The sequence below is a fragment of the Trachemys scripta genome, chromosome 3 (assembly GCF_013100865.1).
Source record: "Trachemys scripta elegans isolate TJP31775 chromosome 3, CAS_Tse_1.0, whole genome shotgun sequence".
Taxonomy (NCBI): Eukaryota; Metazoa; Chordata; order Testudines; family Emydidae; genus Trachemys; species Trachemys scripta.
Genome location: NC_048300.1, coordinates 5,073,243 through 5,087,188, shown reverse-complemented (window position 1 = coordinate 5,087,188; position 13,946 = coordinate 5,073,243). Strand labels below are relative to the sequence as shown.

General features: G+C 47.5%; 1 protein-coding gene and 1 long non-coding RNA gene across 4 annotated transcripts; one reads left to right on the top strand and one right to left on the bottom strand.

Annotated features, from left to right (window-relative positions):
- Window positions 1-1,476: 1,476 nt before the first annotated feature.
- FOXA2 (forkhead box A2) lies at window positions 1,477-5,676 on the bottom strand. 3 transcript variants are annotated; one of them, XM_034764021.1, is made up of 3 exons: window positions 5,394-5,676; window positions 4,366-4,435; window positions 1,477-3,469 (listed from the first exon to the last, which is right to left on the bottom strand). In XM_034764021.1, exons 1-3 carry the CDS (start codon window positions 5,408-5,410, stop codon window positions 2,243-2,245), a joined length of 1,314 nt encoding a protein of 437 aa, XP_034619912.1. In that variant the 5' UTR covers window positions 5,411-5,676; the 3' UTR covers window positions 1,477-2,242. The 3 variants fall into 3 exon arrangements, with proteins under 3 accessions (XP_034619912.1, XP_034619914.1, XP_034619913.1); XM_034764023.1 differs by lacking the exon at window positions 5,394-5,676 and adding an exon at window positions 4,833-5,272; XM_034764022.1 differs by having other exon boundaries at window positions 1,478-3,469; window positions 5,296-5,675.
- Window positions 2,263-12,526, top strand: LOC117874164. Its single transcript, XR_004644911.1, has 3 exons — window positions 2,263-2,401; window positions 10,273-10,366; window positions 11,709-12,526. It is a non-coding gene; the product is annotated as an uncharacterized LOC117874164 (long non-coding RNA).
- Window positions 12,527-13,946: the final 1,420 nt, after the last annotated feature.

Genomic DNA, 13,946 nt, shown 5'->3' with positions numbered 1-13,946 from the left:
CTTTCTGTCAGTTCTCTATGTACACAATTAACTGGAAAAATGAAAACCTATTCAGATGTATGTAATTTGCTGAAAACAGCTCTACAATGTTTAATATATATTTTTAACACCCCCCCCTCCTTTTTTATCACCTCAATAGACTCAGACGTGGAATATGTATTAGCGGCACATTCAGGGTCTTCTTCAGTTTCAGTGTGATAAAGGGAAAGTATTTTGTCTCAACAAATTCGGGCCCAATCCTACAGGTATCGAAGTCACGGGTAAAATTCCCAGTGATTTCCGGGGCGGGGAGGGGTTGGGGAGCGAGCCCTGCGTTTATATTGATGGGTGTGGAAATATTTCGCGTTCTAGGGTGCACAGTCCCCCCTTTTCTCCCCAAAGTAGCCCGCAGTGAGTAAACCGAGAGAGGGATTGTAACATTGTGTGTACATGGCCAGGCCTGTTCCAGGAAGGGGACAATGTTCAGGGTCACTCAGAACTTTGGGCTGCGGTCGCTCAGTCAAGGCGAAGAAGTTGATTGTATCTGGGTTAGGTCCCCATGTCCCCTAAACCGCATCTTGCCCAGCCTTCAGGCTCATCCACCTTTCTCCAGCCGCCACTCTAGCTTCTCAGAGCCGTTGGTTTGCCCGGCTATTCGAGCAACTCAAGGGGTTAAGGGAGCTCTCGGCCGCCCTTCGCTCAACTGATCCCTTTCAAGGTTTCTGCAAACTCCAAAGTTCATGACATCAAGGACAGTCTGTGCAGCGTGTCACCTGGCGCCATAGAGACCGACCAGTGTGTTTTACACGGCTCCTGCATTTCAGATGGAATTCCGTGTCTTTGAACAGTCTCAATAACTGGGGGGGGGGGGGTTGTGTCAAGGGGAAATGAGGGAGGGGGTGGCTTTCAGTAATCAGCTGTAAATTCCTGATTTATAAGACTAACATGATCTATAATGGTTGGAAGGAGCCCAAGGTAAATGCGGGTTTATTAGTAATGACGCCTTGTTTTGTTTTCTTGCTTGCTTGTTTGAAGAGCGAAATCCAATATCAAATGTTCCTTTTGGTTAGAACTGGAGTGACTACAGCTTGGGACAAATCCGTGTCACTTGTAAAACTTTTCAGCTAAACATGAAAAATATCTAAGATGCACATATGGGTATAGGACAAGTCATTTACTTCTCTTATGTGTGTATTTTATATATATATATAGCTTATACTTATATACATATCTATCTTTTAATCGATGTGTATTATATATATATATATATATATATATATATATATATATATATATATATATATATATATATTCTTTTCGCAGATGTATGTGTAGAGATATAGCTTATATTTTTCATATGTGTATATATTATATATCTTAAATAACAGACGTTATCTTACATTCTTTTCCATATATATTTTCCCAATATATATGAATGTATACTATACAGAGAGAATAAATATACACAGAGATACAGGACTATGTAGATCTCTTTTTAAATTATTAAATAAATTGAACCAATTTGTTTTCCATTTTCCCTGTCAGTGTTTTCCCCCTCAAGTGGGAAAATTTTGGAAAAATCCGAAGAAAAAGATTCAGGGGGAAAAAACGCCAAGAACACTTTAATATATTTTTGTGAAAATCTGGCTGTTTGGGACCAGAATTCACATTTATAAGCCATAAATAAAGCATACAGAAACGATAAATTAATCAGATCCAAGTAGTTTACTCTCCCGGTAACATCAAACGTTTGCATCAATTACAACAATCTAGCCTGACTTTTTTTTTTCTTTTTGTGAATTTTTCTCCCTTTTTTTTTCTTTTGTGATTTTTTTTCCTCTCTCTTTTTACAACGTGACAAGACTTTTGGTCCTCGGTTTAAAAACTAGCATTGTTTCACACTGAATAAAGTTTTCCGTCACTTTCACACACACGCACAAAAAAAAATAGATATATTTATAACTCCCTGCAACAAAAAGGTTTACCCCACCCTCTGCTGCCCGTGGAATAAAATAACCCCCCCCCCAACAAACCAACCAAATATCCCCGCTTGAAATCGGTGCTTAAAGAGGCCGGGGCAATTCCGGGGCCTGATCCCACAGCCCATTGGACTTCGGATCAGGCTGGGTGGGTGGAAATTTGTCCTTTGAGGATGGGGGTGGGAGGCTTGGAACACAAATAGACACAAGAGATTGAGCCAAGGACATCACCAGCGTGATCCACCATCCAGCCCCCCGGGCCGGCTGGGCTTGGCAGGGGAGCTTTAGGACGAGTTCATGATGGGCCGGGAATACACACCTTGGTAATAAGAGGTGTCTCCGGCCAGCGGGGAGGCTTCTAAGCCACTTTTGTTCGTGACGGGGCCCATGGCCAGGCTGCCGGGCATGGGGGAGCCGTAGCCGGAGTAGTGCATCACCTGCTCGTAGGCCTTGAGGTCCATTTTGTGGTGGTGGGGGTGATGGTGCGGGTGGTGGTGGTGGGGGGGCGGCTGCTGCTCGGAGGAGGACATCAGGTTGTTGATGGAGAAGGGGTGGTTGAAGGCGTAGTGGTGCTCGGGCTTGAGGTGGGCCTCGTGGGCCAGGTGGTGGGGGGCGAGCAGGTGCTGGGCCGGCGACGGGGCCTGCTGCGGGGGGGTCCCTTTGAGCTCGGCCAGGGCCCGCTTGTGCTCGCGGCAGGGCGAGGCGCCGGGGTGGGGGGACTCGGGCCCACCCGCCGAGCTGTCGGAGGAGCCTCCTTCCCCGGGTTGGGGGGGCTGCTGCTGGGGGGGCTGCTTCTTCCCCCCTCCCCCGCCGCCGCCCCCTCCGCCGCCGCCCCCTTCCTTGCTCTTCTCGCACTTGAAGCGCTTCTGGCGGCGTAGGTAGCAGCCGTTCTCGAACATGTTGCCCGAGTCCGGGTGCAGAGTCCAGAAGGAGCCCTTGCCCGGCTTGTCCGGGGAGCGGGGCACCTTGAGGAAGCAGTCGTTGAAGGAGAGCGAGTGGCGGATGGAGTTCTGCCAGCGCTGCTGGTTCTGCCGGTAGAAGGGGAACAGGTCCATGATCCACTGGTAGATCTCGCTCAGCGTCAGCATCTTGTTGGGCGACTGCTGGATGGCCATGGTGATGAGCGAGATGTAGGAGTAGGGGGGCTTGGCGTGGGTGTAGCTCCGCCGGTAGGTCTTGGGGTCCCGCGAGCGGTTGAGGTTGCCTTGCCCGTACATGGGGCTCATGGAGTTCATGTTGGTGTAGGGGGCCAGGGCGTTCATGGAGCCGGCCTGGGCCCCCATGGGACTCATGCTGGGGCTCAGGTGGGCCCCCATGCCGCTGCCCATGCCGGCCATGCCCCCCGGGCCGGGAGACATGCCGGCCAAGGACGGGCTCATCCCGGTGCTGGCGTAGGACATGTTCATGGAGCCGGCCCCGCTCATGTTGGCCGGGCCGCTGCTCATGGCCGACATGCCCATGTAGCTGTTCATGCCCAGGCCCGGGTTCATGCTGCTCACGGAGGAATAGCTCTGCAAGGAGAAGGAGGGAGAGCGGAGGGGGTGGTTAACCTCGGCTGCCACGCAGTGCCCGCCACCCCGAGGCTGCTCTAGCAATGGGGCTGCTGGCTGGGGGGCGCCCCGAAACCGCCCCGCAGCGCCCGGGATGTGTAGGACGCGGCTGCCGGGGCGAGCTGCTCTCTGCTGGGTCCGAAAAAGCAGCAGTCAGCCGGTGGGGGGCAGAGCGCTGCTCCCCCCAATCGCGCCGGGCAGGGGGAGCGGCCGCCAGCGGCTGGGACTCGGTGTGGGGGATGCTCCTGCCCCGGGCTGGCAGGGCCCAGGAGTGTGTGTTAAATCGTGACGAAATGTGCCGGCCGCCAGACCCCTGGATCAGCAAAACGACCCTGCGATCCGGAGGGGCTGGTCTGCAAACGACGTGGGGAGGGAACACGCCGCGGGGCAGGCGGCTGGCTCCGACCCCGGCCACACGAGTCCCATCGCGGGGAGCCCCACCCGAGGCGGCGCAGGACTCCCTGCAGCCCAGCCAGTCGCGTGTCCCTCTCCCACCCTTCTCAAAACCCAGATTTCCAGCCATAAACTTTCCCCCCTTCTGCCTTGCCCCCCCCGCCCCCCTGTTTTCTTCGCCCCCCCCCCCTTCCCGACAGTCCCATGCCAAACACAACTTTGTTAGGAGAGCGCGGCGCGGGCAGGGCAGAGGATTTGGAGGCGCCGCAAGTCAATATTTGATCACAAAGTTAATATTATCTCAAGGCTAACAACGGTGTCGTATAAACCCAGCGCCCTGTTTTCGCCGAAGGAGGGGAGAGCGGGAGGCGGCTGGGGGACGGGAAGGGGGTGTGGGATGGGCAGGGAGGGGGGGACAGAGACACACACACACACACACAAATAGAGGCAGAAGTTGTCCCTACCTCGGGTTCTGCATAGTAGCCGCTCCAGTCCGAGTGCTCGTGCCCTTCCATTTTCACGGCTCCCAGCATACTGGAAGCAGAGTGCATGGCCGTTTAAAATTTAACAGCCACAACAACCGACGACAAGAGAGAACAACCCCAAAAAAAAAAAAATTCCCAGCCCTCCCTCCCCTCTGCCTCACTCCCTCTCTGCCTGAGCCGGGCGGAGGGGGAGGGGGCAGAAGTGGCTGCTGCTGGGTTGGGGTGGCTGCTTCCCCCCCCCCCCCTTGCTCCTGCTGCTGCCTGGGTGGGTTTGTTGTTTTTCTTTCTTTTCTTTTTTTCCTTTGCAGCCCAGAGTCGCCCGGCGGCGCTGGGGAAAGGAGGAGGCGGAGGACAAGCGCTCCCGTCACGGAGTGATATAGAACCGGGCGCCCCCGCGAGCCTCCAATCCCCACATCCTGGGGAGCCTATTTGAATAATCAGCTCACACCTAGGCGGGGGCCTCCTCGCCTTCGTCCTCCCCCGTGCACACACCTGCCCCGAGCGGCACGGGAGGCGGAGGGGGACAAATCCTGACCCAGGGAGAGCGAGCCAGAGAAGGAGAGAGGGTGGCAGCTGGACCCGTCTTTATTGGCCAGTGCCTTGTCATCTGGCTAGTGTCTGGGAGCCCGGCTGGGGGGAGCGGGGTGCTGCCATGTGGGCAGGGACTGCAGGACGGGTGGCTCTGCGCTTGTGACTGCAGCTGGGGAGGGAGAGGGGCCTCCCCCTGCTTGGGTGCCGGTGGACTGCTCGCGGGACTGGGGGCACCGGTTTGCCACCAGCCGGGCTCCGGGCTGGTTTCTCAAGTCCGGATTTATGTATCCGGGGCTCTCTCTGCTGGCTGGAGCTCGCTCGCGGCTGGGAAGGAAATGGGCAAAGCCCTGTCCTGGTTCGAACGAGCTGTTTACACACCTTTAACGCCCCCGGTGCTGTTCCTTGCCGGAGCGCCCTCGCTGCAAGCCAGATCCAAACCAAAGTCACGGGAGAGGGGGGTATTACGCAGCATTTACCTCTGTGTCCAAGCCATGCCCCGGGCTTTCTTGGTTTTTTAGTAAGGTGCTAAATGACTTGGGATCACCCATTTGTCTGTGACAGAACAGGCAGTTCCAAGGTTACCCAGTCACAGCCGAGGTGCCTACAACATTTCGTAACTAAAACAAACAGGGGGAAGGTGAGAGGAGCCAACAGAAATAAACCAGGGAATCACTGGTAAGGACCTGGGATTTTCTACCATTGCCCCTTAGCTGCCTGTAACCCCACCACGTGCCAGTGAAACTGTGGCAGTAACAGCAAGGTCAGAATAATAATAATAATTAATAATTAACAATAATAAAAAAAAAACTTAAGACATCAGGAAACTAGACAGAAAATCCCCAAACTTCGACCTCGAAACTATCTATCTGCATGGGCAGCACACAACAGACTCCAAAGGAAAGGTGATGCTATGTGATCTGCTGTGTACAAACTCTGCCACTCTTTCTCGCTATGGCTGCTAATTGTGTGTTCCTTTCCAATCTAATGATAGATAGAGAGATAGAAATAAGCACCCACTATTTACAAAACCCACACAGCGACCTGCCTGCCGTTCCTGCGTCAGTAGCCGACCAAATGTTGAAACATGTAGTTATTCTAGAGGATACCTTAGCTGTCTGAGATATTAAACGAAGTCAAGTTTATTTAACAGTGTTGGTTCATCAGGGATTTAACGGGTTTTTCTCATGCAATAGAAAACAGCGATTCTGTGAAGTGGAATGAATCTTGACTATTTCGTTGCTAATACCCCGCAGACAGTTCTACTCCATCAGAATTCCGCAGTTATCATTGTAAAGAGAGAAAGTGACTCTAGGCTTGGCTGACAAAATTCTGTCATACGAAACGGGACTACGCCATTGCATCCATTTTTTTCATGTACAACTTTCCATATCTATCTATCTATCTATCTATCTATCCCCATCCACCTCCTCTATCTATCTATCTATCTATCTATCTATCCCCATCCACCTCCTCTATCTATCTATCTATCTATCCCCATCCACCTCCTCTATCTATCTATCTATCTATCTATCTATCTATCTATCTATCTATCTATCTATCTATCTATCTATCTATCTATCCCCATCCACCTCCTCTATCTATCTATCTATCTATCTATCTATCTATCCCCATCCACCTCCTCTATCTATCTATCTATCTATCTATCCCCATCCACCTCATCTATCTATCTATCTATCTATCTATCTATCTATCTATCTATCCCCATCCACCTCATCTATCTATCTATCTATCTATCTATCTATCTATCTATCTATCTATCTATCACTTTCAAAATGAATGGGGCAATGTGGCCCATTTTTTCCAAATAAGATAAACACTTCTAGCTCTGACAATGAAGGTTGGTACTAATATAAAATGTTAATATAGCATGCCCGAGGGGGGGTTCGTTTAATCGCAGACACTCATCAAATGATTCATATAAACAGGGGTATAGACTTTGCTAAATAAGCCACACAGTATATTAAATAGTAATTTTGAAAGGCGTCAGAAAAAATACCAGCCACCCACCCTTCTGATTTAAGCGAGGAAATGAATATTTTGAAAATAAAAAATATTAATGTAAATTTTTGTTCTGCAAAACTAGATGCTTTTCTTCTGGCTTTTTTTAAGTCTATATTTATTTTTCAACTAAAAGATAACAATAAAAAAGCCAAGCTACTGTGTCCCCTGGTGAGCGAGGCCAGATGAGACCTTTGGGGAATAAGTGTGGAGAACCAGGATCTGATTAACACTATTTAAACAAAAATGGATAGACGGATGCTTCTCCTGTATCTTACTTGATGGAAATAGACCGTCTTCCAAGCGTCCGCTCAGGGTCTTACAGATTGAAAAATAGTGGTAGAGCGCCCCCTGTCGTTTGTTCAACGGAGCGCCATATTGACTCTGATTGGGGGCCTGATCCAAAGCCCATTGTAGTAAATGGAAAGACTCCCATGGATTTCACTGGGTTTGGGATTAGGCCCTAAGAGAAGGGTGCAGAACAGCCGCCTTCTTCGCTTTCAAACAATGGCTTGCTGCATGATCCCTTTAGTGCAATCAGATGCTTGTAATGTGCTTTGAGATCATCAGATGAAGGGCAAGCCAAGTATTAGCATTTTCCATCTCATTAAGACTAAACTTTTAAAGAATCCTTTATATGAAACAGCAGCCATATCCCTACAAGACAGCTACTTATAATGAATAATCATAAATAGGTTAATTGGACTCTTTAACTAGCCCCGGCACATGAAAACAACACAATTGTACATTTTAAACGTGCCTGTTCCTGTTAGATTTCTCTTATCTTCTGAACACTTTGTCAGCCACAAGTTATTTGACTTGATGAACTCACTGGGTAAAATTCTATGGCCTTGTGTTGTGCAGGAGTCACAGTAAATGATCAGAATGGTTCATTCTAGCCCTTAAGTCTAAGTCACTCTCTTCAAAGGGGCTGAAACAGCAGCAAGGGTCCCTAAAAGCCACCTGTTCCGGCTAGGGTGGATTCCTCCCGCAGAGGTTTTGAGGAAGACAGGTGCAAAGCCACCTTCTGAGGATACTCTTGCAAGCTTTGGTGTAGAGGGCATGCCAGGGACAGGCCTGGAGGAGGAAGGGGCATGTTGGGCACGTAGCAGCAAAAGATGGAAGAAAGGAAGAAATATTATCCCCATTTTACAGATGGGAAACTGAGGCCTAGTGAGATGTGAGTTATGGGCTCTTCACATAAGTGGCAAATTTGGGGCAACTAAGTGTCTGTTTTCTGGATGGATCAATTTTTTTTTTTTTTTTTTTTTTTTTTTTTTTAATAAACCACATTAGAACATTTCATAAGGCATGCACTTAAGCATTTCCTTCCCCTTCCCCCCTCCCCAGTTTAACAGCATACAATACAACAGACAAAATCATTGTTTAGAAGGGAAAATATAGGGAGAATTACCATAAGTAAAATTCATTAAGAGGCTGTTGCGTATAAATAATTGAGGGTGATCAATCCAAAGTCAAAAGATCATCTATATTTAGCTTAGTGTTTGTAGTTAAGTTAAATCAGTACATACCAGTTAGATCTTTTTTGGTATGGTTCTGGTGGGAGTGTGGGGTTTGTTTTTTTTCCCTCTATGAAAAAAAAAGGGCAACAATACAATGAGGGATTATTATGCAATCTTGTTCTAACTGGTGCCAATAGCACAATAATTCCCACTGAATTCAATAGTAGTGGGGGCAAGTCCTTAAAGAGGATTTTCTAGCACCAATATGATCTCCCAGCACACACCTACACTTGTGCTTAACGCACTGTAGGACTTGCAATTGATCTCAGTGGGACTCCTCACAGTGCATGAAGTTAAACACATATATAAGGCTTTGCTGTCTCAGAGCCTAAATTTATCCTAGGTCTGGCCTGCACCTAAAAGTTAGATCAGCCGAACTACAACACTTAGGGCTGTGAAAAATTTCGCCCCCGGTATAGATGCAGCTAAGTCTTCCCTTGACCAAGCAACCCCCTCTCGGGGAGGTCAATTAACTACGGAGATGGGAAAAGCCTTTTGCTGTTGTAGGACACGTCTACACGGCCATGCTACAGCGGCACAGACACAACTGTGCTGCTGAAGCTGTTGTAGTGGAGACATACCCGTAGCCTCGCACAATCCATTGTATTTTACTATGTTCGGGGTTTTTTTTTTTTCCCCATTCAAATTAGCAGGAAGTTTACACGTATAAGATTTTGATTGTGCACACACACACACTCACCCCAGACTGGAAGACCCAATGGGGTCCTGAAGGCATGCATAGTATCCTTAACCGGTGCTAAGATTTCTGCCCTGAATATTTTAATTTTAGGGCATTTCCCAACTATGGAAGAAGTCCCCATTGCTGTCCCTGCATTCAAGCCATCAGAATTCAACGTTTAACCAGAAGTGCTCTGCATTTTGCATTGTTGGCTTGTACTGTGCAGATGTCCCTAAAATGTTATGTACTCTCCAGAGGTCAAGAGCCAGTCCTGAGATCCCAAGGTTCTGGTGCTCATTTTCACTAAGGCCCCGTTACATGAATTTGCCAGTGTAAAAGTGTAATTTGCACCTTAAAATAGGCGTAAATTGCATTTCCACCAGTTTAAGACCCCTTTACACTGCCAGAGAATGTAACGGGGCATTTGCAAATCGGGTCCTACACCTTTATAAACTGATCTGGGAGAGCTTCTGAGTAAGACATGAGAGTCCAAACCTTTTATATCCTACACTGTGGTGCTTTTCAGAGTGCACATGCTGGAACTTTCAGTCCTAGCAGGTTGACAGACAAGCAGCTGGTGCCTTTCCATTGCCTGTTACTCCATGGATATTTGGTAGTAACTGTACTGTTTCAGAAGTGTCTAGGACCCTCAGTCCTGGACCAGAGCCCCATTGTGCTAGGCGCTGTACAAACACAGAACAAAAAGACTGCCCCTACCCCAAAGAGTTTATTCTCTGTCAAACATTCTCAATGCAATGAAATACGGACGTAGCAAATTCCAAGGGCCCGTCGCCTTTTAAGTACAAGATCCCATTAATTTCAATGGGGAGTTCTGCTTAACAGAGCAATGGCAGAGTTTGTCCTGGAAGCTCTCTCTGTACTTTAAAAGAGTGAGAACTCATTAGCCTGCAGGTGTCTTTAAGCCGCTTGGTCCCCTAGATGCCTGCTAAAGTTAAAACACTGCTTTATCCCAATCAAGGGAAAGGATCTACCAGAAGTGTCACAAGGAAAACAATTGTACCAGGAAATTTCAAACCAAGGCCCCTTTTCTCCTCAAGGAAGCTTGTCCTCCCAGCACCCCCAGGGAACAGCGGAGGTGTTAATCTTTGTTTTCTTTCCACTTTCTGCATACAGTGACGCAGAGATTCACATCACCTGCTTTCCATGAATGCAGCCCCAGGGGGTCATTTGGGAAGTAAAAGAACCCATCATGCCCATCCTATCAACGGTATCCAGAGTCTGATTAATCCTATTATGGTTTTGTTGTTATCAATAAACATTTGAAATAAGGTTTGTGTTTCTCGCTTTGGAAAAACCTCAAATGTCAAAAGGTAGGAGGAAATTATTTCCTTTCCACAGCGAAAGCTTGAACTTGTCCTGAACCAGAGCTTCCTATCATGTGAAGAAAAGAATGGAAAAATAAGGGCCTGATCTGAAGCCAATACTCAGCTGGGAGCCTTTCCATTGGCTGAGAGCACAAGCGATTGGCATTTATTTCATATTGTAGCAGGAAACTTGACATACCAGTCTAATGAAAGGCAGCTTAGGGCTTGTCTACACGCTGCCAGCAAAGAGCACCAGAGGGATGTAATGTGTAAAGCACACGAATGTGCTTCATTCTAGCTGCCCCTTTGTAGACCTGGCTGGCGTGCTCTAAAAGGGACTTAGTTCACATTAGTGTAGACAATGTTAATGTGAATTAAATACCTTTTAGAGTGTGCCAGCAAGGTCTGCACAAGGCAGTCAGAGTGCAACACAATGGAGCACTTTATAAATCACCCCTCTGGCACGCTTTGCCAGCGCCATGTAGACAAGCCCTTCATTTCTCAGGGCCTGATGCAACGCTGACCGAAGTCAAAGGGAGTCTTTCCATTGACGTTAATAGGCGTTGGATCCAGCCCTCAACTGGCAATCTCTTGACCCCACCAGATTGACAGGTGCTGTAACGTAATAGACATTAAAGCTTTTTAAAAAAATCCTAGCTCCAAGTGTTTCCATGGTCTTGTATCTCCATGAGGGAGTCCCCCCTCCCCTGGAGCACTGTTTGAAATGTGAATAAGATACGAGGCAAATTTAAATTATGATGAAATCCGTATTGAGCTCTTCCTGGTTCTAATGGACACAGGGTGAAATTCACCATGGAGAAGGTCTAGGCACCGCTTCAGATACATCTACACAGCAAAAACAAACCCAGGGCAGCAAGTCTCAGAGCCTGAGTCAACTGACTCCGGATTGCAGAGCTGGTGCCGAAGACTAAAAATAGGAGGGCAGACCTTTGGGCTTGGGCTCAGCCTGGGCTCTGAGACCATTCCCCTTCGATGGCCCTAGCGCAAGCCCAAATGACCACATGGCTATTTTTAACTCCACAGCACAAGCCCCGTGAGCCCAAATCTCGTGAGCTGGGCTCTGAGATTCACTTCCACAGGTCTTCTTTGCTGTGTAGATGTACCCTGAGATCTCATGTAAGCCTCATTTTGGGGGCTGAAGTGAGATTTTAATGGCACTAGGTCTGTGCTGCCCCTCAGCACGGGGTGAATTGTTATTAATTTATTTCATATTTTGCATTGTAGTAACACCTAGGAGCCCCAGTCATGGACCAGAGCCCCAATGTGCTAGGTGCTGTACAAACAGAAAACAAAAAGACAAACTTCGATTGTGAACTCTTTGAGGCAGAAGCTAAGACAAGAGACAACAGATGGAGAGAGAGATGAGGGAGTAAAATGAAACAATGGGACAATATTGGTCACGATTGGCAGTGGTCACAACAGCCCAGCCGTTTAATTCTAGCATAGAGAGCATTCCCTCCTTCAAAACCATACGATTGTGAAAAATCACTACCCCACTCATTATTTCTGTATCTATTGTTTAATTAAAATGGCTAAGAAACATTCGTTGAGATTTTTTTTTTCCCCTTTGGGAAGAGTGAGAATGATGCAGCCTTAGAAAAAAAATGGATTGAATTTGGCAAAAGGATTTTGCTTCCTGTTTTTCGAAGGTTAGCCCTTATGTTTGTAATTCTTCTTTCTTCCACCTGTCCAGTGCTTAATTTGTGCCAGGACTTGCCAGACCTGAGCCCCAGTACATCTAGGCTTGGCCATTCATAGTTCCGGCACCTCTTTCATTACAAATTAAGCCCTGCCCCCAGTCTCTCAAGCTAATCCCTTTGTGTTCAATACGTCAATACGTCAGCCTCATAGTCCTGGCTACACATTGTTTTTGTACCATGTTTTTGTGGTTTTTTTTTTTTACCATAATAGTTACTCCTGATACAGTCCCCAGTGTAGACGCGATAAAATCAATCCCCGATCACGCTGTTGTCGACTCCGGAAATCCACCGCGGTGAGAGGTGGAAGCAGAGTTGACGGGGGAGCGGCAGCGGTCGACTCGCCGCCGTCCTCACAGCCAGGTAAGTTGACCTAAAATACGCAACTTCAGCTATGCTATTCGCGTAGCTGAAGTTACGTATCGTAGGTCGACACCCCACCCCCTCCCTGTAGTGTAGACTTAGCCTACCACGGCTACCCTTCTAAACCTCTAAACTGTGCCTACCCAGGAAAGGTGGGTTTTGTTTTGTTTTTTGTTTGTTCATTTTGATTCATTGAGTGGCTTTGTTTGTTTTGTTTTCTTTGTTGTATAACCTAAGGCATGACTGTAAACCAATATTGTTATAAAAATCACATTTTTTGTTAATATCGTTTTTTCAAGCTCTACAGAAGATTTGCTTTAATGGTTGATGTAGGGCTTAGGCATCTGCCCATCCCTAAATAAAATGGTGGTAGGATTTGTCCAGGTGCCAAGCCTAATACATTGCGTTCATTTAGGTTTGTTTTAGAGGGAAAACAAACCTTTTTCTTGCCTTTTTCTTCACAACATACAAAGTAGTTAACTTCCTTCTGCCGGTAATTATAATAATTAATCCAAGACAGCAAACGCTCCCAATTGCACTAGTGCTGAATAATTTCAAAATAAATGTTCCTTGTACCGAGGCATTTACTCTCTCTTCATTGCAATAGAAATAAATGATTTGCCAGTAAGTAGCACGGTATTTTAATAATGAAAGGAAGCAGGGAATGAGGACAAAAGAATCATCATTAAACAAGTAGATGAGGGAGGCATCATTGTATTCTTGTACAGTGGTGTAATCGTTATTGTCAGGATCAATTGAGACGTTCATCTGATAATGTATTAAAATTATGGCTGAATCGACTTATCTGGGGATTTGAGGAAGTAATCAAGTTGGAGTGTGATAAATCTGACTAACAATGGCAGCAATTCTCTCGTATAACAGCACCCTGCTTCACTGGTTTTATATATACACAGGGCTTAAATTCCCATAGAGTATTTCCCAGAGCCCATCACATGCACCCACACACACACAACATGCTATGGAAACTCCAGGGGGGGGTGGAAATATTTACCAGAGCTCCGCTCCGGACAGCTCCGGCTGAATTTAAGCCCTGCATATACACATAACTTTAGATAGCTAGACAGACAGACACATGCCCCACATATCCCCAGCCCTGCCCTATTTCAGGGCTTGCAAGGTGGTCTTCAGGAGACAGCCTGCCACTGCCTTCCTCAGTGCCTGCTCTGGAAGATCGTAGGGTCATAGAATATCATGGCTGGAAGGGACCTCAGGAGGTCATCTAGTCCAACCCTGTGCTCAAAGCAGGACCAATCCCCAGACAGATTTTTGCCCCAGATCCCTAAATGGCCCTCTCAAGGATTGAACTCACAACCCTGGGTTTAGCAGGCCAATGCTCAAACCACTGAGCTATCCCTCCCACATTTCTGCCTCAGCCAGATCC

Excerpts from the sequence above, each read along its gene's own strand:
- FOXA2 (XM_034764021.1), bottom strand. Across the intron at positions 3,470-4,365 it reads GCTACTATGCAGAACCCGAG|AGCTATTCCTCCGTGAGCAG; the intron begins GTAGGGACAACT and ends TTCTCCTTGCAG.